The sequence below is a fragment of the Miniopterus schreibersii genome (assembly GCF_964146895.1).
Source record: "Miniopterus schreibersii genome assembly, chromosome: 6".
In the NCBI taxonomy this organism is placed as follows: Eukaryota; Metazoa; Chordata; class Mammalia; order Chiroptera; family Miniopteridae; genus Miniopterus; species Miniopterus schreibersii.
This window is the reverse complement of record NC_138107.1, coordinates 13,439,838-13,462,082: the sequence shown is the minus strand read 5'-3', so window position 1 is coordinate 13,462,082 and position 22,245 is coordinate 13,439,838. Positions and strand designations below refer to the sequence as shown.

General features: G+C 42.9%; 1 protein-coding gene across 1 annotated transcript in view; it reads right to left on the bottom strand.

Moving 5' to 3' along the window:
• Positions 1–22,245, bottom strand: part of BICRAL (BICRA like chromatin remodeling complex associated protein) — a 58,834-nt gene that overhangs the window by 25,225 nt on the left and 11,364 nt on the right. Inside the window, exons 2-4 of the mRNA XM_081140561.1 lie at positions 1,453–1,498; positions 993–1,041; positions 838–906 (exon numbers count right to left, since the gene is read on the bottom strand). Of these exons, the coding sequence (XP_080996687.1) occupies positions 838–906; positions 993–1,041; positions 1,453–1,493 (159 nt within the window). The 5' untranslated portion in view covers positions 1,494–1,498. The remainder of the gene's footprint in view (positions 1–837; positions 907–992; positions 1,042–1,452; positions 1,499–22,245) is intronic.

Below are 22,245 nucleotides of genomic sequence, written 5' to 3'. Positions count from 1 at the left end.
GCCCTAGGCTGACAGGGTGTCGGGGGCTAGAAGGTGGTGATGATGTGAATGTACTTAACGCTACTGAAACGGGAACTACGTAGAAAAGCCAAGACGGCTTCATCTGAAATGAGACCAATGTGGTCTCAGTTAGCCGGGTGCCACCGTAGGATTTGAAGAGCCGCAGGTTAACCACAGTAATTTGGATATCGCCTCCAGGCAGGAGCCCCTATGCTCCAGCTCCGGTGTCTTGTCTACATGCTCCTGGAACTTGAGAATATGGGCTCCAGACCTGGTGGCCGGGTTGGAACCCCAGCTCTGCAGCTCCTCGCCGTGTAATTCTGGGGAGAACTAAGCTCTCTGTGCAACGTGGCCTCGTCTATAAAATAAGGATAATAAAAGGACCTACTTCATGGAGTTATCGGGAGAATTAATAGAGTTAATTATGTTAAACCGTCAGTGCCACGAACATACTAAATGCTCAGTAAGTTTCTGTTATTATTTTTCTTGTTTAAGATGAAAATATTTAGCAAGTAACTACAATAAAGAATAATTTATTTAAAGCTACGTAACAGGTTCAAAACATGATGTTACTACTTTCTTAGATTACAACAGTTCTGAGTCAGTTTACAAAGAAAGATGAAAGCTTAGGAAAATGGTAGAATAAATCTCATGTCGCTTGTCTTGACTAAGTTAAAAGTAGAGAATGTAAACATAATTCAATAGACTTTCCTTCCATGTCAATTACAAAAGACAAGGTAATACAGTTCTCATCAAGATACAAAGGCAAGTTAGGCCTCAATTCACAGGCATCAATGAGACAGAAACACCGACCACTGCATTGTCTCTAATACTCACACTAGAGTTGGCGAAAATTGAATTTGAATTGGCTGCAGAATATCCTGCATTAGTCAAGTCATCATTGCTCTGTAAAGGCACAAATTCAACAGTGATTACTTCAACTGTAGAGAAGAAACAAAAGTTACATCTGCGATGTGCTAAGTACTACTTACAGATTTACTACTAGGTCCATGTAGAAAATAGTTCAATGCTTGTGGGTCTCTAGAAAACAGTGAAAAGGGGGAAAGCAACAATAAATACGTTACCTATATTTAAGGATCTTTTTTCTAGGGTAAAAAGAAAATGACATAATAGCCTGAGTAAAATTATCTCCCTATTTTAAAACAATTTTATCAGTAGTTTTTGTTTTACTTTATTTTTTGATGTTGTTCTATTTCCTGTTATCACTCATTTCTACTTCCTGGGACTTGTTAGAGATAAATTTAATAAAGGGTAAATAAAACATAGCTAAGTTTTACCCCTATCATATCCGAGTCTCTACTTGTTAATCCACGCTATGATGATTAATTTTTATTTTAAAAACCCATCTGGTTTTAATATGCTTATTAGGTTGTTTTAGTGGAGCAAACCTCACGCATTTGATTCACTCTGATTTTGGAACGAGCATCTTACCCAATAAGATCAAGGAGACACGAGTCATCATCATCATCCATGACAACTACAAGAAAGGAATAAAAAAGCAGTGTTTCAGCAAGTGGATTAGAGACGTAGCACCCATCCAACATAAAAATACACCATATACTTTCCTAGATAAATAACTACCTCATGTGAGTTTTTCCTCTAATTGCTTATTACTAATGGGATTTTGTTTGTGTGTGTGTGTGATCACTCAAGAGATTAAGTATTCAATTTAAATAGTTTTTATTGAACACAAATCCTCAATTTACAAGTCAACAAGAAATCTGGACAAACCGGAGAGATCTGGCAGCAACCCCTCAGGCGCAGATTCCCCCGAGGGACTGTAAACCATCAACAGCGACTTCCTCAAAAATGTATCGTGAACGAGGGGAGAAAGAGTATTTTTGTTTCAGAAAAAAATCTCACGGATACAGAGGTCTTTGAATTTTGTGACTGGATGTTTCCAAACATGGTGAGCAATCGGGATTTCTTGCCATATTTTGGCTCTCTTTAGGAAAACAGAAAAGCCCTGTCCCTCCTTTTTGAGACAGAAGAGACGCCACAGTCCAGGACAGGCTCTGCCCCAAAGGTCCCAGGTTCCTCCCTCGGCAGCAACGCTGCCAACTGTTCGATTCCAAACAATCTATATTCCAGCACTAGAAAATCTCAACCCCAATTCACCCGGCGCGGGACCCAGAACCCCCCCGCCCCAGCCAGGGCAGCCGGGCACAGTGACGGTGGCGGTGTCCTGGCTCACACGGTGACAACCACCACCGGCGAATTCCAAGAGCAGTTCTCCCCCTCTCCCCTCCCTCCCCCGCCGTCCCCACATGCGGTAAACTTACACTAGTGATCCGACACCTGGCAACACTGCTTCACACCCATTTCGAGCCATGCGTGGAATAACTTACATCACGGAATGCGGGGGCCAAGGGTTCTGGAGCGGTTGGAAAGGGCAGAGGGAGCGGCAGTTGGACGGAGGAATGAAATCCTGAAGAGGTGCCCGGAGGAGGGACACGCCCGAGCGAGGCAGAGGGAGCATTTCTACTAACTGTGTTTTCTCCCTTAAAGCTGCCATCTCGTCTCCGCTTCCCCAGAGCGCCCATCCAGCGGGCCACGGGGCCGAACAAATGTAAACGCGACTCCTGCGGTGGAAGGGAGCTGGCTTTCCGCAGAGAGGCTCTGCAGGGTAAGTACCCCGCGTGGGCCTTCCCGCGGGGGCGCTGAGCTCGCTGCCCGGTGCCGGGTGTTTGCGACCCATCCGGGTGAAGCTTCAGGGAGAGGAGGGATGGTGTGAGGAAGGAGGGAGGGTTTATCCAAAGGCAACCTGCACGGCGACAACTGTGAGAGGGGCGGCTGGCAAGTGAAATTCGCTCTTAGGGCTAAGATGCGGAGCGACTCCAGGGCATGCTAGCCCGACTGTGCTAACCTAACTCGGCTTTTCAGGAGTGCAAATGGCCCAGGAAGGAAAACTGTTATTAAACAGATATGTAGAAATTTGTGAAGGGCTTCCCTTAAATCGGATCTTTTCTATGGTAGCATTGCACTGGCCATAGCTAATTATTGTACGGTGTGCTTGTCTCCCAGGCATCAAAATTGTGGGTTAAATTACACAGTCACGATGTATAATTAAACCTATAAAGTGGATTTTATTTCTTTACTTCAACATGACCATTTATTTAGAGATGCACTGCACTCTTTGTGAATTTATTTTTAAGTGTTTAACAGGCTCTGGAACAAACTAATTAATAAAAATGTAAGTGAAAGATAACCTAAAAAAACCCCAAAACCCCATCACAGTTTCACAACTACCCCAGCTTTTCTCACTGTTTACACCTGTTCCTAGTTCCTCTTGAGGACCAGATGCCCAAAGATAACAGACACACTGAGAAAGAAAGTCAGCGCCAGTCACTCCACCCAGGCGTCACTGCCACTGGGACTTTCAAACATAGAGAACACCTGCTACCCCAAAGTTCAAAGTGACAAGCTACTCCTCAAGTAGCCCAAATAAAAACAATTTTACAATAGCGGATGCAATTAAAAGCCACTGTGCATCTTCCCCAACCAAGCCACATGGGCCGCTCAAACACCTGACTTGGCAGAACACTTTCAGGGGAATCTGCCCTGGGCAGTGGCATGGGTCCTGGCAGACAGGCCTGCCCCTCCCGCCCCCCTTGGGCAGAACTCTATGGGCCTTTATACTCAGGGACACCCTGAGAATTCTACTTTTTAAAGGGCCACACTAATTTCTGACTTAAAACAATTCCAAATTAAAAGAGGTGACCCTTACCCCTCTATCGCCAGCTTATAGAGTGACTACGATTCTGAAGTTGGAAGACAATCTGAGCATCAGAAACTGACTCAAAAGTGAAGAGCTCAGTTTTCTTTGGAAAGGTTCTCCCTTTACTTCTGAACTCTTGTTAAAGCTCTTTTCTCATTAAAGTAACAGCCCTGGAATCACTAGATGGGCCTCTGGCAACAGGTGGATTTTATGAGACTGTATGAAATATAAGTTCCCCTCTAAAGGGAAATCTCTAGATCAGTGGTTAAAAACCACTTGGCCCACAACACATGAGCGAGACACATCGCCCTCAGTGACAGCCGTGTACAACAGCAGAACCTGTCATGCACGGAAGGGGCCGTAGCTCCCTGATAGGCAGGCGCCCCAAGAGTTCAGAAATCACTGCCCCAGAGAGCTGACTACCACTCTTAAAAAATTAAAGCGAATATTTAAAATTGCTTCTGAGTCAACAAACACTTTGAATAATACCTTTAATCAAGAGAACACAGTGTATCCACTTGGCCTTTCCCACCAAAAACAAAACAAAATACAAAACAGTGTGAAAGTGACATTTCAAATTAGGAAAAAAATGTTAGCCATATAGAGGAAAGAAGGTGGGTCCATACCTCACATCTTACACAGAAATAAATTCCAGAGGAATCTAAGAGTTAAATGGGGTGGGAGTGGCGGAAGAGAACCTGTAAGTACTAGACTAACACATGGGAGAAATTGGTTTTTATAATCTTGGAGTGGGGGAAGTCTAAGTATGTCACAAGACAAAGAAATCATAAAAGAAAAGACTGACAAATTTGATGACATAAAATTTAAAAATTCTGCATGGTAAAAGAAAAAATCATAAATAAAGCCAGACTGAAACACCCAGAAAACTTAAGTGGGAAGTATACCTCCAACTCATATCACAAAAGGCTCTTCTCCTGATACATAAAGAGTGGCTATCAATAAGAAAAGAAAAAAAAAAAAATCAGCTACCCTGCAGAAAATCAAGGGGTATGAATAATTAATTCATAAAAAAGGAAAGACAGATAGCCCTTAAATGTATAAAAACAATCAACTTCACTTTGAATAAGAGAAGTTATATAGCAGTCCCCCTTATCCATGGTTTCTCTTTCCATGGTTTCAGTTATCCAAGGTCAACCTCAGTTCAAAAATATTAAATGGAAAATTCCAGAAATAAACAATTGGTAAGTTTGAACTTGCACGCTGCTCTTAGGAGCATGATGAAATCTCTCGCTGTCCTGCTCTGCCCCACGAGGGATGTGACTCACCCTTTGTCCAGCGTCTGTGTTCCCAGCCCTTAAACACTTAGGGTCTCGGTGATCAGCTGGGCTGTCTCCGGAGTGCAGTGCTTGTGTTCGAGCCCCCCTTCTCTTACTTAATAAGGCCTCACAGCACAAGAGTAGTGATGCTGGACATGCCAAAGAGAAGCCATGAAGCGTATATATGTACAGGAAAAACAATATATACAGGGTTTGGTAACTATCCATGGTTTCAGGCATTGGGGGGCACGATTTGGAACATATCCCCTAACACATCCCCTTGTGGATAAGGGGGGCTACTGTAAACTAAAACTACATGAGACACCATTTCCTGTCAGATGGCAAAGATGAAGTTAGGTGAAGAATTATGCTGGCCAGGGAGCGGGAAACAGGGATTTGTGTATCTCGGTAGTGAGAGTGTAAACTCTTAACTCCAGGGAAGCATGTTAGCAATGCTTTTGAAAATTGTAAGTGCGCACATCATTTCACCCAGCAAATCCAATTCTGGGTGCTAGTCCTGCAGATATGCTCGCACACGTGTGAAATGACATGGGTATGAGAATATCCACATCCAGAGCAGCATTACTGGTTTTAGCAAGACTGGAAAAACCTAGGTGTCATGGATACAGGGTTTCTTTTTGGGGTGACGAAGATGTTCTGGAGTTAAACCACCAAATTGCACACTTTAAAAGGGTAAACTTTATGGTAGAGAAGTTATATCTGAATTTAAAAAACGTTTGGGAAACCCTAAGCATCCATAATGAGACTTGTTAAGTGAACCAAACTTTACAGTCATCCCTCTGTATCCATGGGGATTGGTTCCAGGACCCCCAAGGATACCAAAATCCAAGGATGCCCAAGTCCCTTACATAAAATGCCACGGAACAGTGCATACAGTCAGCCTTCCGCATCCATGGATTCCCAACTGTGGAATGAAAATATTGCTTTGCTTCCTGGTTAGTTGAATTTGTGGATATGAGACCCAGGGATATGGAGGGCCCATTGTATATTTATTTTAAAAATCTGTGTCTAAGTGGACCTGTGCTTTTCAACACATGTTGTTCAAGGGTCAACTGAACTCTGAAAATTTAAAGCAGTCTAGTGGCCTCAAGAATAATCTACATCAGCTATCTTGAACGAAATATCTTAAAGACAGTTTGATTTTCATTAAGATCACAGATTTCAAAGACCTCCAAGGCAGAGAGATAAAGGAAGATGACAGGCTATTACAACTTTTTTTTTTCACACAGCGGTAAATAATCTGAGGTCTCATATTAAGAAACGTATTGGTTTCAAGAACAGTATTTCAGGAAAGCTGGCTAAACAAATGAACTCTGCCTATAGTATAAGCTGGTAGCAGAAGGAGAACACTTATAAAGTCATGACAGGATTTCAGACACTTCACAAACTGAACTTTGGTCTATGACTGCCTAACGAATGATTCTGTTCTTTCTTCTGTGCTTCTCTGTTCTGTTTCTTCTTCCAAAAACACAACCTAGTGAAAATGATTAATAAGCTAAAACTTTAAAAGACCATCAAGAGCCCTGGCAGGTTGCTCAGTGGCTAGAACGTCGGGCTGCGCACTGAAGGGTGGCGGGTTCGAGTCCCAGTCGAGGGCATGTGCCTGGGTTGTAGGGTTGATCCCTGCTCTGGTCAGGGGCGCGCGGGAGGCAACCAATCAATGTTTCTCTCTTCATCAATGTTTCTCTCCCTCTCCCTCTCCCTCTCTCAAAATCAATGGAGAAAATATCCTCAGGTGATTAACAACAACTACAAAAAAGACCACCAAGAATCAAGAGGCTATCTTACCAACATAGAAAAAAATTACTGACATTTGCTTTATTTCAATTAATTTAGCATAGCATCAGTACATGCCAAAATTTCCCAAACATTTACAAATTTTCCTCTAAAAGATATTAAGGCTATGCCAGATGGGTACTACACTTATTGGGGCGGTCACCTTGTAAGTTTTATTTTATTTATTTTTATTTATTTATTTTTAATCTTCACTCAAGGATATTTTTTCCATTGCTTTTTCAGAGAAAGTGGAAGGGGCAGAGAGAGAGAGAAACATCGATGTGAGAGAGACACATCACCTGGCTGCCTCCTGCTCACTCCCTGACCGGGGCCGAGCCTGCAACCACTGAGGTACGTGCCCTTGGCCGGAATCGAACCCAGGACCCTTCAGTCCGCAGGCCGACCCTCTAACCACTGAGCCAAACTGTATGACCACAGTTTCTTGCTTGCATTATTTCTAAAGAGAAATAATGTTGTCATTCTTATTTTTGTCCTTTTGTACATAATAGATCTCTCCCCTCCCCAGAGTTTTCTCTTTATCACTGGTTTTAAGTAATTTTATTAAGCTATGCCTTGGCATAGTTTTCATGCTTTTTGTGTTTGGGGTTTATTAAACTTCCAGTATATGTAAGCTTTATAGTTTTGCTCCAATTTAGAACAAATTCAGCCATTACTTCATATATTTTGTGTCCCTACCCCTCCTTGGGGGACTCCAATTACATGTATATAATTAGGCTGCCTGAATTTGTTCCACAGCTCACTGATGCTTTTTTTTCTCTGAAGTCCCTTTATCTCTTAGGCTTTCATTTAGAAGTTTCCATCACTGTCTCAGGGGCACTATTCTTTTCTTCTTCAGTGCCTAATTTGCTGTTAATCCCATCCAACGTATTTTTATTTTCAAACATTGTAGTTTCATCTCTAGAATTTGGGTGTTTTTAAAAAAATCCTCACCTGAGGATATCCTTTCCATTAATTTCCAGAGAGCGTGGAAGGGAGGGGGAAGAGAGAGAGAAATACTGATGTGAGAGAGACACATTGATTGGTTGCCTCCAGCAAGACTGGGGCCAGTGATTGAACCTGCAACCCAGGCACAGGCCCTTGACTGGGAATGGAACCCATGACCCTTGCACAGGCTGATGCTCTAACCACTGAGCAACACAGGCCAGGGCAGAAGTTTGGTCTTTTTAATATCTTCCATATCTTTACTTAATATATTCAATCTTTCCTCTACCTTCTTAAACTTATGCAAAATAGTGATAACATTTTAATGTTCTCCACTAATCCTATCATTTGTATCATTTCTGGGTCTGTTTCTATTGACTGATTTCTCCCTCTTCATTAGAGGTGGTATTTTCCTGCTTCTCCGCATGCCTGGTTAATTTTTAATTGGATGATAGACATCGATAATTTTACATTATTGAGTACTAGATATTTTTGTATCCCTAGAGATATTTTTGAACTTTGTCGAGGACACAATTAAGTTTCTTGTAAACAGTTTGGTTTTCTTGAGGTCTGCTCTTAAACTCTGTCAATCTGCCAATCTTTAGGCTAATTTTGCCCTATACTGAGGCAATAATACCCTTCTGAGTACTTCCCATGAAGTCTCATGAATTACAAGGATTTTCACACAGTTGCAGGTGATAACAAAAACTATTCTGTGCCCTGTGTGAGTTCCAAGTTTTCTTTTTTCATTTAATTAATTTATTAATTTATTTATAATTTTTTAATCCTCACCGAGGATATTTTTTCCATTGCTTTTCAGTGTGGAAGGGAGAAAGAGAAAGCGAGAGAGAAACATGGAAGTGAGAGACATGGATTGGTTGCCTCCTGCATGCACCCCACACTGGGGCAGGGGATCGAGCCTGCAGCTAAGGTACGTGCCCTTGGCCAAAATCAAACCTGGGGCCCTTCAGTCCGCAGGCTGACGCTCTAACCACTGAGCCAAACCGGCTAAGGCGCAAGTTTTGGGTTTTCCAATCCTCTGGTTCTTTCCCATGACTGGGGTGGTTTCCCCGCACACATGTACTCATCAGTTATCAGCTGAAGACTTGAAGGGGACACTGCAGATCTCCAGGGTTTTCTCTCTATACCGCTCTCTCCTCTCTTCAGAGGGTGAAAAGAATATTTGTTACTCATTTAACGCACATTTAGCACCTATAATGTGCCACTATCAAATGAGTATGACATAAAAGGTAATAATAAATGTAAAACCCTTAATGCTTTTGTCGAATTGTAAAAGCAAGACTGAAAAGTGAATAAAATAGCCACTTACACAGGGCAAGTAACTATTATGTCAGTCAGGACATAAAATTCACTCCTTTTACTGTATTGCAATTGTTACAGGCTGGTAAATTTTGTAATTGTAAGACCGTGTGAAGCCTTCTGGCACAGTTCCTGATCTTACGGAACCCACTCCCTTTGGAAGAGAGACATGCAACAATTCATTACAACGCAACGTGAGACGTGCTAGTTTCTGGCAGGGGTTCCCAAGCTTCACAGGTGAAGTCACTGGGCATTTTTGTGAAATAATGACATTTTACTAGAAGAAAACATGACTATATTTTCACATTGTACCCATTTGCAATAAAAAGCAGCTGTCAAACTCAACATGACAGGCTCTTGGTTTTTCAGTTATTATTCAACCAAGAACGTCATCTTTTTTGTCACCGCTAGAGCCTTCTAGCAGCAAGAAAGAGAAGGTGGAAAACACTAAGGGACACTATTAGGAGAAAAATTTAGGAATTAAATTCCTTGCCCGGCTGTAATGGCTTAGAGGCTGAGAATCGACCAATGATCCAGGAGATTGCAGTTTGATTCTTGGTCAGGCAGCCAATCAATGGCTCTCATCACTGATGAGAGGCAGCCGATCAATGGCTCTTATCATTGATGTTTCTATCTCTCTCTTTCCTCCCCTTCCTCTGTCTGAAATCAATAAAGACATATTTTAAAAAAATTCCTCAAGGTCAGAAAAGGTTAGCATGAATGTGGGCAGTATTAGACATTGGTTCAACTCATAAAATGCAGAACTTGAAGGCCTTTACGCTGCCTTAACTCCTACTTAGAATGAGGTGGGGTAGAAATAAACCTAATACATTAAATAATCCAGCTGGATAAACAGTGGATAAGTGACCAACCTCAGGAGTGGGGAGGAGTCTGGCAGGGCTCTCCAAGGGCTAGGGACACATGGGGCAAAGCACTCAATTTGCAAGTCCGGGGTCGTTTTGGACACTAACATTGACTAGCCTTGTGATGACCGACAAGCCCCAATCTTTGAGGGTCCTTCTCTTCCTAAATGAACTTAGTAGCTACATCAGTGGTTTCTTTAAGCTTTGCTGCTTGGGGACCTAAGCTCCTCTAAGGTGTACAAGAGATGTCTTGAAGGCCTACATGTTGTTGTGGAGGAACTCTGACACTCCCACTCCCCACTCCTCCCCTTCAACAGAGTGACTCGCCTCTTATTCAACTGGGAGGAAAAAGTTTGAAAACCACTTAATTTATCCAACTTTCAGAACTCCATGGTTTGTCGGGTGTTGTGAAGGAATGACTCTCAATGGTGGTCAACCTGACCGTGGAAGTACAGGGTCCACAGAAATCAAGACATTCACGATTATTTTAGCAAGCCAGTGAATACAGGAGTCTCCCTTATCCACACTTTTGTTTCCCAAGGTTTCAGTTACCCATGGTCAACCTCAGCCTGAAAATATTAAATGAAAAATTCCAGAAATAAACAATTCATAAGTTTTAAACTGTGTGCAGTGCTGAGTATCATGATGAAGCCTTGTGCTGTCCTGCTCCGTCTGGCCCATGACGTGAATCATCCCTTTGTCCAGCATATCCACGTTGTGCTCACTACCCACCCACCAGTCACTTAGTAGCCTCTCGGTTATCAGATCGACTCGTGGTATCACAGGGCTTGTATCCAAGTAACCCTTACTTCACTTAGTAACGGCTCAGAAGCACAAGAGCAGTGATGCTGCAAATTCAGATATGAAAAGAGAAGCCGTAAAGTGTATGTGTGTATAGGAAAAAAACAGTATATTTAGGGTTTTGTACTATCCATGGTTTCAGGCATTCACTTGGAGTCTTGGAACATATCCCCCTTGGATAGGAGAAGACTACTGTAGTGATAAATATTATTTGATTAATATATCAAACTTCTTTAAGATAAATTCCAGCACAGTGTTAATGATACTAAGTTTGTTGACTATAGGACCATTAACCAACAGTTTCAATGTTTCTCCAACTGGGGTCTGAAGAAATAAACTTGGGTGGTTTGAGTTCTCAAGCTTGAAAAACATTAACAGATTCTAAAATCATCCAGAAATATACACACTGCAAAACTTCAGGGCTCATTAAAAAGTCCGCTTAGCCTGTTTGCTGAAGGCCTCTCCAGATCTCCAGATCCCCGGGAAGGTACTGACAGACCTGCGTGTGCGCGGCCCGCGTGCTGCGAAGGCGGCCCTCGGGAAGCATTCCCGGGCCGCTCTTCTCCACCCTTCAGTCTCCTCTGCCAACTCCGTGCCAGGCTAGGGGGGAGGGGGTCCCAGGTCTACGCCAAGGAGGGCATCAAAAGAGCTTGTGGTGAGCTCCGAAAGTGTCTGCTGAATCTAGATTCAGACCTGTGGTGGTTCAAGAGATACCAACTCTGCCCGGCCGGGTGTGGCTCAGTGGTTGAGCATCGACCTCGGATCCAGGCGATCAGGGTTCGATTCCCGGTCAGGGCACATGCCCAGGTTGCGGGCTGCAGCCGATCAATGACTCTCTCATCATTGATGTTTCTGTCTCTCTCTCTCCCTCTCCTTTCCTCTCTCTGAAATCAATAAAGATATATTTAAAAAAAAAAAAAAGAGATACCAACTCTGAAATTAAAGGCGGCCCGCGGGCATCGGCAGGTTGGCTGAGCCGGGCCGCTCACTCGCACTGCCCAGCGGGTGGTGGGGAAGGCCTGTGGGTATTAATTACGGCTCTGTTACGGGCACTAAAAGACTGACTCAACTATACATGTTACTAATAAACCATCACCGAGACAGTCACAGTATCGACGACATCACAGCGCTGCCCTCAGAATCGGGACTCGTACTCCGTTCGTCTTCATGTGCCCCGCAAACAGCACCCGAGCAGGTCAGCGAGAGCTGGCCAAACACCCGGGTTCACCCCGAGGGCGGCGTAGCGCACGCGGAGACCGCGCTCCCAAAGCCCTGCAGACTTAACAGCTCCACGATGCTAGGCTGGTCCTGGCAAAGAAAGTTAGAATTTCCTAGACTCCATCACCATTGAAATTTGTGATTCCTGATGACTTCTAAATATACTACATTCTGTTAAAAACGTTTAGATGTACTAATGAGACTGGGATTGTACTGTTCACACGGACCGTATCTTTTAGAGATCCATACTGAGATGGGTATCAGTGAACTAACGTGACATCTGGGATTTGCTTCAAAATAATACAGACTGGAGCTGCTTATTAAAAACATGGAATCCAGTCTCCCCGACACCCTCCGGAGATTCTGATTCACCAAAAATCTGGGGCTCCTATGGGGTTTTCTCTCTGAACCCCTGAGGTTGGTCACCCTCCCCACCCCATGCTACAGTACACCCCTGGGCAAATTTTAGGCAAACTGGGGAGTCTGTCCCCAACTGCAGTCAGGTGGGACCTGCAAACAGAGCCTCTGGTCAGCTCAGAAATATAAACTAAGGCTTCTAAACTCAGGGGAAGGGGTCAGTTTCTTGGTAATCTGACTGAAGAAAAATGCTGTAGGTGAAATCTTAGTTGGGGATGCATCACCCTAAGCCACCTTCAGTATCAGTCTCTTTCTGCTCCTACCCATCGAATAATTCCTTTATTTCTTCTATATGATAGTGACTCATATTGACTTCAGAATGTCAGCTCCACCGGGGCGGAGGTTCGTGTCTGCTCACTGCAGAACATCAGCACCCAGAGCAGCACCTAGCACACAGGAGCTCAGTGAACATTTTTTTCTCACCACCCCCAGCTTTACTGAGATATAACAAATAAGATAGTGTCCATGTGATGAGTTGATACATGTATATATTGTGAAATGATTATCACAGTAAGGTTAGTTAACACCTCCATCACCTCACCTAGTTCTCTGTGTGTCTGTGTGGTGAGAACACTTAAAATCTACTCTCTTAACAAACTTCAAGTATTTAATACTATGCGGCTAACTACAGTCACCATGTTATACATCAGACCCCCAGGACTTATTCATCTTTTTTTAAAAAAAAGTTTTTCTTGATTTTAGAGAGAGGAATTGAGAGGGACAGATAGAAACATCGATGGGAGAGAAACATCGGTGGGCTGCCTCCTGCACGAGCCCGCAACCGCATGTGCCGTGACCAGGAATCGAACCAGCGACCTCTTGGTCCATGGGTCAGTGCTCAGTCACTGGGCCACCCTGGCTGGGCTTATTCATCTTACAACTGAAAATTTGTATCCTTTGGCCAACTTCTCCCACCTACCCCAAAGCCCCTGGAAACCACCAATCTACTCTTTCTGTAAGTTCAACGTTTTTTAGATTCCACACGTAAGTGAGAACATAGTGTTTGTCTCTCTTTACCCGACTTCCTTCACTTAGCTTCCGTGCCCGCCCTCAGGGCCCATCCACGCTGTCACACTGGGCAGGATTTCCTTCCCTGGGGCTGAATAATATTCCCGAGCGTGTCACAACTTCTTTATCCATAATTCATCGACAGATACTTAGGTGTTTCCATGCCGCGGCCATTGTGAGGGGGCCTGCGGTGAACGTGGGGGCGCAGACGTCTGTCTGAGGGAGTGATTTCGTTTCCTTCGGATACACGTCTAGAAGTGGGGCTGCTGGGTCATATTCTTCACTGGGCTCTAGTCTCCATTTCTTGAGGACCCTCCAGACTGTTTTCCATCGCAGCTGCACCAGTTCAGACCCCTCCAACCGTGCACGAGGGACCCATTTTGTCCCTTGTCATCTCTTGTCATGTCGACAACAGTCATTCTAACAGGTATGAGGTGATATCTCATTGTGGTCAATGAGGATACTGAACAGTGAAACTACTGCATCGCCCTTTCCACCACGTTGGCCACAAGGTGGCAAGACCTGCAACAGGATCAGGCCTACCAGGGCTTATTCCCTTCTCCTCGAAACCCTGTTCAGTTTTCCAAGGAAGCATGCTTATTTTGGAGACTAGGTTATTCCTATGGCAGAGCAATTTAAAGTGGAAAATAAAGAATTATATTTAAAACTAGAACGTGCAATGGGCTGAAGTTATTTCCCACACTGCCACTCTCCTGGTCCCCAAACACAATGCACTTTCCCAGCACTGAACCTTGTCCAAAATACTCTTCTTCCTCTTCTGAAGCTACCAAAATTCCATCTGTTATTCAAAACTTAGCTTGAATCTACCTCTGTGAATCCTTCACTGACAACCTTGCCTGGTCTTTAGGATTCTCTTACCCAGAATCTAAAAGCAACAACCCCTTCTGAGAGGGGTCAGACACTGCCCTGTATGATTGTCTCATTGCCCCATATCTTCTATTCCCAACCAAAGCAGAGCTAAAATTTAAATAAGAGCAGCACTGAGTGCTATGAGTTCTGATGAGAGAGCCATTCATTCTTCCATCCCAGCAACTTTTTAGACTGTATGGTTTTTGGCATCAGTGGACTGAAAATACTAGGCCATTATAATAGGCTACAGCCTCATTTTATACCTCTACCCACCCCACCCTCCCGCATAAGGAACCCTTGGCTCTTTGCCATCTTGACCGTTAGATGTCCCCCAAACCTATCATACCACGTATTCAGTTCTTTGGCTTTGCACTTGCCCGTCTACTTAAAAGACAGAAGACCTTCCTTCCACCCACCTCCAAGTGCTCACCGGACAGTGCCTAACTTATCTTTTAAGGCTTTCAGTAAAGTGATATTGCCTTTCTTATTTTTTCAATCCCCAAGCAAAATTAATTGTTCACTTATTTATATCCGTAGAACGTCTGACATGTTACTAGCATGACATACATATGACAGAATTTTGTTTTCCTGACTCCCTGGTTAGCTTGCAAATTCCATGAAAGCTGAATCAGTTTCTTTCCATCTTTGTGTTACCAGCATTTAGTGTAATCCTGATACAAACATGCCCAATAAATGTGTTTTACTCGACTGAATTATTTTTGTAAGATTTTGGTCTATAAGAGTAACTTTCTCCAGAGGGGATGTTAGTTCCTTATCGTTTAGTTTCCAAGAATATGAAACTTGAGCACTTTTTCTCAACCCTAAAGTACAGGACTTGGGATGCAGGGCTGGTGTCCATCGCCCAGGATCCACTGGCTTATGCTGGGCCCCTATGTATCTTTCCCTGCTGTGCAGAAACAGCTATGAGAAGTCAACTGATTCCCTGTCTCTGCTCCAGGTCAGACAGTTCAATTCTCTGAGGCCTAAGCAAATGTCATTCTTTAAGATCCATAGGACAAAGATTGTGTATCCTTCCATGAAATACATTTAATATTTAATACACTTCCTTAAAACAGGGATTTTATGTACTGAAATAAATGTAATTCCTAGGAGTCCCCAAATCTTTAGCAGAGTCATTTATTATATTAATAATAGTTGTGGTTCATTAAAAAACCCAGAAGCAAAACTCTATGTTGAAGAGTCTCTGGCATAGCCATGTATGATGTTTTGAGGGAATCAACACTAGACCTTACAGAAAAGAAAAAAACAGCTCTACAAGATAGAAAAAGAGAGATGTCCTGCTAAAATGTTTTTATAATTTCTTTATTGTGCTTTATAAGAGACTGAACATTTTAGTGACTGTGGAAGACAATACATAGGATATGACTGAGAAACGATATAAGGTGCTGCTAGCCTGACTGCTGTTAAATATTAAATAAAATAAAATTGAAACTATCTTTGTGATAATTCATACTACTTCAGTACATAGGATAATATGTATTAAAAAAGTCAGTTCTCTGCAGTTATACTACTAAATTTCTTTTCTTATTTATTTATTTGGCTTGAGAGAGAGAAACACCAATTTGCTGTTCCACTTATTTCTGCATGATTGGTCGTTTCTTGTACGTGCCCTGACCGGGGATCAAACCCGAAACCTTGGCACATCGGGACGACACTAAGCAACTGAGCGACCCGGCCAGGGCTAGCCTACTAAATTTCAATTAAATAATTCTTGTATTATATTTCAAAATAAAAGGTGAATTCCTGTCTTCATCATGATTGACACATTTATTACTTTTTGTCCACTAAAAAGGAGGCCATGCCAACACTGAAACTAACCACCCAAAGATCAACCTGGTCCCGTATCAACCAAACACGGAGCCGAACTTCAGGGATGACAAACACCAGGAGAGCCCGAAGCCGGTCTCCCGTGCACCCGCTCCATGAAAGCAAACTCTGAGTATTAAACAGAACCTGCTCTAGCACTACTTTGATTTCTAGTTTCATTCAGAAAATATATCTTTTATGAACTGAAATGGAGATTTCTAGGAGTCACTTGTTTTTTCCTAATAGAAAGGGGATCACTTTTAGAAAACATTTTAAATGAAGAGCAAAAATCCTACCAATGTGATTTTTTTCTACTTTTAAAAATAATGGATAAATAAAATTAAAAATAATGGATATTGTTGCACAGTGTCAGTCATCAGTAGTAAAAAGAACTGCTGTTTGCATCTCCATTCCCCAAATTCATTAAAATACAGTATGGTAATAATTAAGCTATTAAGATAAAAACTGCCTGAAAATTTTCCATATTTCCTCAAATATAATACGACACCATTGCTCTGCGTGAGTGTAGTTTGTATGCTATTATCCTCACTATGGAACTGCTTTAAAAAATACTTTAAGCCCAGCCAGCATGGCTCAGTGGCTGAGTGTCGGCCTATGAACCAGGTCACAGTTCCATTGTGGGCCAGGGCACATGCCCGGGTTTCGGGCTCGATCCCCAGTAGGGGGCGTGCAGGAGGCGGCCGATCAATGACTCTCATCATTGATGTTTCTATCTCTCTCTCCCTCTCCCTGAAATCAATAAAAACATATTTTTTAAAAAAATACTTTGAGCCTGGCCCGTGTGGCTCAATTGGTTGGAGCACCGTCCCGTGCACCAGTCAGTGCACGTACCTAGGTTTTGGGTTCGGTTCAGGTGCCTACGGGAGGCAACCGATCTATGTATCTGTATCTCTCACATTGTTTCTCTCCACATTCTTCCCTCTCTAAAACCAATTTAAAAAATACTCTGAAATGGGAGTAATTCTAAACCATTTTTCTTTTGTTAAGAATTAGTGTTAGCAATCTGGTTAAAGTTGTTATGCAAACTCTTGACTCTCATTGCTTCCTGTCAATGAGTAACATTCAAAATATGTTGGTTTTACAGTATGTTCCAAGAAAAACAAGCCCTATAAAAACAACTAACAATATTAAGAAGCAAAATTCCATTTTACAAAGTTAATGCTTCCAAGGAAAGAAGCTGAGTTTCTCTTTTATAAAAGCAGATGCAAAAGGAAGATATGTGGGCAAAAATCAATTTAAAAAAATGTCTTTATTGATTTTAGAGAGAGGAAGGGAGAGGGAGGGAGATAGAAACATCAATGATGAGAATCGTTGATCGGCTGCCTCCTGCACGGCCCCTACTGGGGATCGAGCCTGAAGCCCGAGAATGTGCCCTGACTGGGAATAGAACCAGGAATTGAACCGAGATCTCCCGGATCATAGGTCGATGCTCAACCACTGAGCCACACTGGCTGGACGCAAATTTTGTTTTTTAACCCCCATCTGAGGAAATGCTTAGAGAGGGAGAGGAAGGGAGGGAGGGAGAGAGAAGGAAGGAGAGAGCGGGGGCAACATCGATGTGAGAGAGAAATATTGATCAGCTGCGTTCCGCATGCGCCCAGACCAGGGATCCAATGTGGAAAACAGTCACACAAATCATTTTCTTTTCCACTTTTTAGGTTAATGCTGGGAATTTAATAGACATCTAAATGAACGCCTTTTTCTATACTCACTCCTGGGCTATACTGCTATAGATTATTTTTTTAAATATGTTTTTATTGAATTTTAGAGAGAGAGGAAGAGAGGATAGAGAGACAGAAACATCGATGAGAGAAACATTGACCGGCTGCCTCCTGCACGCCCCCTACTGGGGATCAAGCCGGAAACCAGGGCAGTGCCCTGGCCCCGATTTGAGCTGTGACCTCCTGGTTCATGGGTTGACACTCAACCACTGAGCCACACTGGCCGGACATGCTATAGATTATTGAACCCTCATAAGAGTCAAGTAACTTAAAACAGCCTCCAGTGGTCTAAGAATAAATTACTAGATTTCCTTCTTAAGGCCAACTCAGTATGATTTGTAAAAATTGTGTTATTTTTTAACTTAAAGCCACATCATTCTGCATGTGACAGTCCCAGTTCAGTGCCAGAACTGAATGGTGTTAGGGTGACTGTATAGCTGATTTAGAACACTGCCCATCTTCTAAGAGGTTTGTGCCTAAACACAGCCCTTTTCCTTGGGAAAGAGAGAGAGACTTTTCTGCTAGTTGATGGGCTGAGCCTATCTTATATCAATCCTGGGTCATTTATAACAGGGCAGATCCGCAGTTCTATCATCACCGTCATTCAGTGTCATCCTTTTGGACAAATCAGAATGTTTCCTTTTCTTTTTGTTCTTTATCTTTTTGGTGTTTTTTTGGTTGGTTTTTAGAATAATATTTCCTTGCTTCATTATGTCTTCATAATCTTTCCTTAAGAACACCTTATTTCTCTCTCTAAAGACTTATATTCTTAGATTTTGCCTCAGTAAAATTATCTTTCTATGGAGGTTTGTCATTATTTAACTTTTTCTTAAACTTCTGATGTTTGCTTGTAACTTTTGTTAATGCAGCTCTTAACAATATCACAATTTTCCTTTAAGAAAGCACATTGAAATAGCATGGTATATTACCCAGTATTGTTATAATTTATCATAATGATAGCAAAGACTTGATTCAATGATTATTTATTAAAATAAGGCTGTGCTGGAGGGGTGGTGTAAAGGATTAAAGAAACACAAAAGACCCACACAAGTATATAAAGTATCCCAGCTCTTAAATAGCTGATTATCTTATTGGAAAGACAAGACACCTACATCTGAAATAATTTTCCAAACTGTAAGAAAGCATTATTAATGTGCATGAAAATAAACATATGCTAGTAGGGATATTTACAGTCATATTAACCCCCTTTTACAACTACCTGACATATCAAGGCACATGAGGTGATATAAACTAACAGCAGCTAACATTTCCTAAGAGCCCTACCCTCTGCCAGGCCCTTCACACAGTCGAACCCTCTAACACCTTCCTGCCAGGTATGTATTATTATCGCTATTTTTATACTGAATGGAAGACACTTGCCCAATGCTGCAGAATTTGTAAGTGGCAAGACAGAGGTTGGATCTCAAATCTCTAACTCCCAAGCCCTGCGGCTTCTCATCTCCGTAGGTGAAAACATGAGTTTTGGAAGGTTTGACTTCTGTAAAGGTTTCCCATGTCGAAAGATGGCAATTGAGAATCTTACAACACTTCCTCCCACAGCAAAACACCTCACTCCTCCATCGATTAAAATTCCAAAATTTAAGATCAACTTATAAGGTGTTTTTGCTGAGAAAAGTGAAGCATATTGTTTTAAATCTATCACTATACCACGGTGTGCCTAAGTAGGGAGAACTCTATCGGCACTGGCTTGCAGAGAGCAGCTTTGGTAACACCACAGCCGACAGCAGTGGTTTAGTCTTTTCCACACAGGACTTCAGGGAAAGGAGTCCTTTCAACAAAAGGTGGCGGAGGTTCCATATCAGGCCTCTGGCTTTTGAAAACTCATTGTTGCCCTGGCCGGTGTGGCTCAGTTGCCTGAGCGTCGTCCCATTCACAAAGAGGTCACCAGTTCGATTCCCGGTCTGGGCATATGCCCGGGGTTTTGGGCTCGATCCCCAGTGGGGGGCATGTAGGAGGCAGCTGATCCATGTTTCTCTTTCTCCCTCTTCCTACCTCTCTCTAAAATCAATAAAAACATTTTTAAACACTAATTGTTTCCCACACTGACTTTGCCACAGAACCCTCCTTTCTTACCCCCCTCACCCTACTCTCAACACCTATTAACTCCCAGGGGGTCTCGAGTAGCACAGCTGTCTCACAAGTGAGAGCCACCTGTGTGATTTAAAACTTTCCAGCAGTCAATTTTTATTTACTTATTTTTAATCCTCACCCGAGGATAATTTTTCCATTGCTTTTCAGAGAGAGAGGAAGGATGAGAGAGAGAGAGAGAAAAACATTGATGTGAGAGACACACTGACTGGCTGCCTCCTGCACGTGCTGTGACCGGGGCCGGGGATCAATCCTGCAGCCAAGGTACGTGCCCTTGGCTGGAATCAAGCCCAGGACCCTTCAGTCTGCAGGTCGACGCTCTAACCACCGAGCCAGACCAGCTAGGGCTTTTTAGTATGTATTTATTTGTCAAGGTGTATTTTTATATTTAAATGAAACCAAAACCCATTCGCTATTCTTCACTTTCCCAGCAATTTCAAAACCTGTGTTCTGCTGAACAGTTTATCAGGACATTAATTTTTAGAAACTGGGTTTTAAAGTGACATCAGGTTTCTACCACTAAATTTCTCAGAGCCTTTCCTATACTAAACTGGGAATATCAAGAAGGGAATCTGTTAGATTTAATCTCTAAATACGTTGTTGGGGAAAACTCTGTGTTACATTCCCTGCGGTTCTGATAAAAGTACTACTACACAACTAATAGGAATTTCAGGGGGCAATGCCCAGTCCTGGGAGGAAATACTGGGTGACAGGAATAGTTCACTTTAGACAACAAGTCTATTTTATTTTCTAAGGGGGCCACTCATTCATTCGGTATGAGCAGACTAGTCTAATTAAACACTGCTGTAATACTACTTTTTTATAACAATAATTTTAAAAAGCAGTCATAGTTAAGACCCAAATGGGTCAAGTACTGTGTTTATGTTTTATATGCATGATCTCACTTAACCCGTATGAACCCCCCCTGAAAGGCAAATTTCAATCCAGACAAAGAAACTGAGAGGCACAGCCCCTCAGAGAGGTCTTGTTAGTTACTCAAGACAGCACACCAAGGAAAAGAACAAGAGAGGGAATTCAGATTCGTCTGGTTCCAAAGCTATTATTAACTACAATGCATCCTTCTTTTTAAGTCAAATCACTCCCTTGCTTGAAAACCTTTGATTTGTTAATAAGTGAGGGAGAGATTCAGATACTCAGGCCTTGCATTTAGAGCATTTCACAACCCGATCCCAATGTCCCTTCCCAGCCCTCCTTTAATTTTCCCCTCTCCTTTTACAAGCTGCTCACTCCATCCAAAGAAGTTTCCTCAGCCTTCCCCTCATACACTCCTCACCTAATTTAGCTCTTTCCCATCTAAATCCCCCTGCTTATGCTATCTCTTGGCCAACAAACTCCTTTAGGCTTCAGTTCAAATTCCATTTCCTAGATGTGACCCTTGACTGCTCTTCTCTTACGCCCCACACCGCACCCATCAAGAAATGCCACTGAGCCGCAGCGGGGTGGCTCGGCTGGTTGGAGTGCTGTCCTGCCCACCAAAAAGGCTGCAGGTTTGGTTCCCAGTCAGGACACATACCTAGGTTGTGGGTTCGATCCGGTCAGGAGGCAACCGATTGATATTTCTCACATCAATGTTTCTCTCCCTCTCCCATAGATGTTTCTCTCTCACTCTCTCCCCCCGTCCCCCTTCCTCTCTCTCTAAAATCAATAAAACATATCCTTGGGTGAGGTTTAAATAAAAAAATAAATGCCATTGACTAGTCTTTCAAAATAGATCCAAATTTCAACCACATACAATCTCCATCGCCATCTCCCTAGTCCAAGCTATCATCTCCCATCTGGTCTCTCTTACTTCCTACCATCTATTCTCAACCCAGCCTCCAGAGTAAGCCCTTTAAAACGTAAATCAAGCCCAGCTGGGCGTGGCTCAGCGGCTGAGCGTCGACCTAGGATCCAGGCGATCGGGGTTCGATTCCCGGTCAGGGCACATGCCCGGGTTGCGGGCTCGATCAATGACTCTCATCATTGATGTTTCTATCTCTCTCTCCCTCTCTCTTCCTCTCTCTGAAATCAATAAAGATATATTTAAAAACAAACAAACAAAAAAACATAAATCAAAACCCTCCAGTGTATCCCCATTTCCATCATGGTAAAAACCAAAATCCTTTTCTGTGCTCAAAATCCTTCTCTAGCCCTGGCTGGCGTGGCTCAGTTGGGCTGGGCATGGCCCAGCATACTGAAAGGCTGCCGGTTCGACTACAGTCAGGGCTCGTGCCTGGGTTGAGGGTTCGATCCCTGGTAGGTGGTGTGCAGGACGCAGCCGACTCACGTTTCCCACTTGCATCAATGTTTCTCTC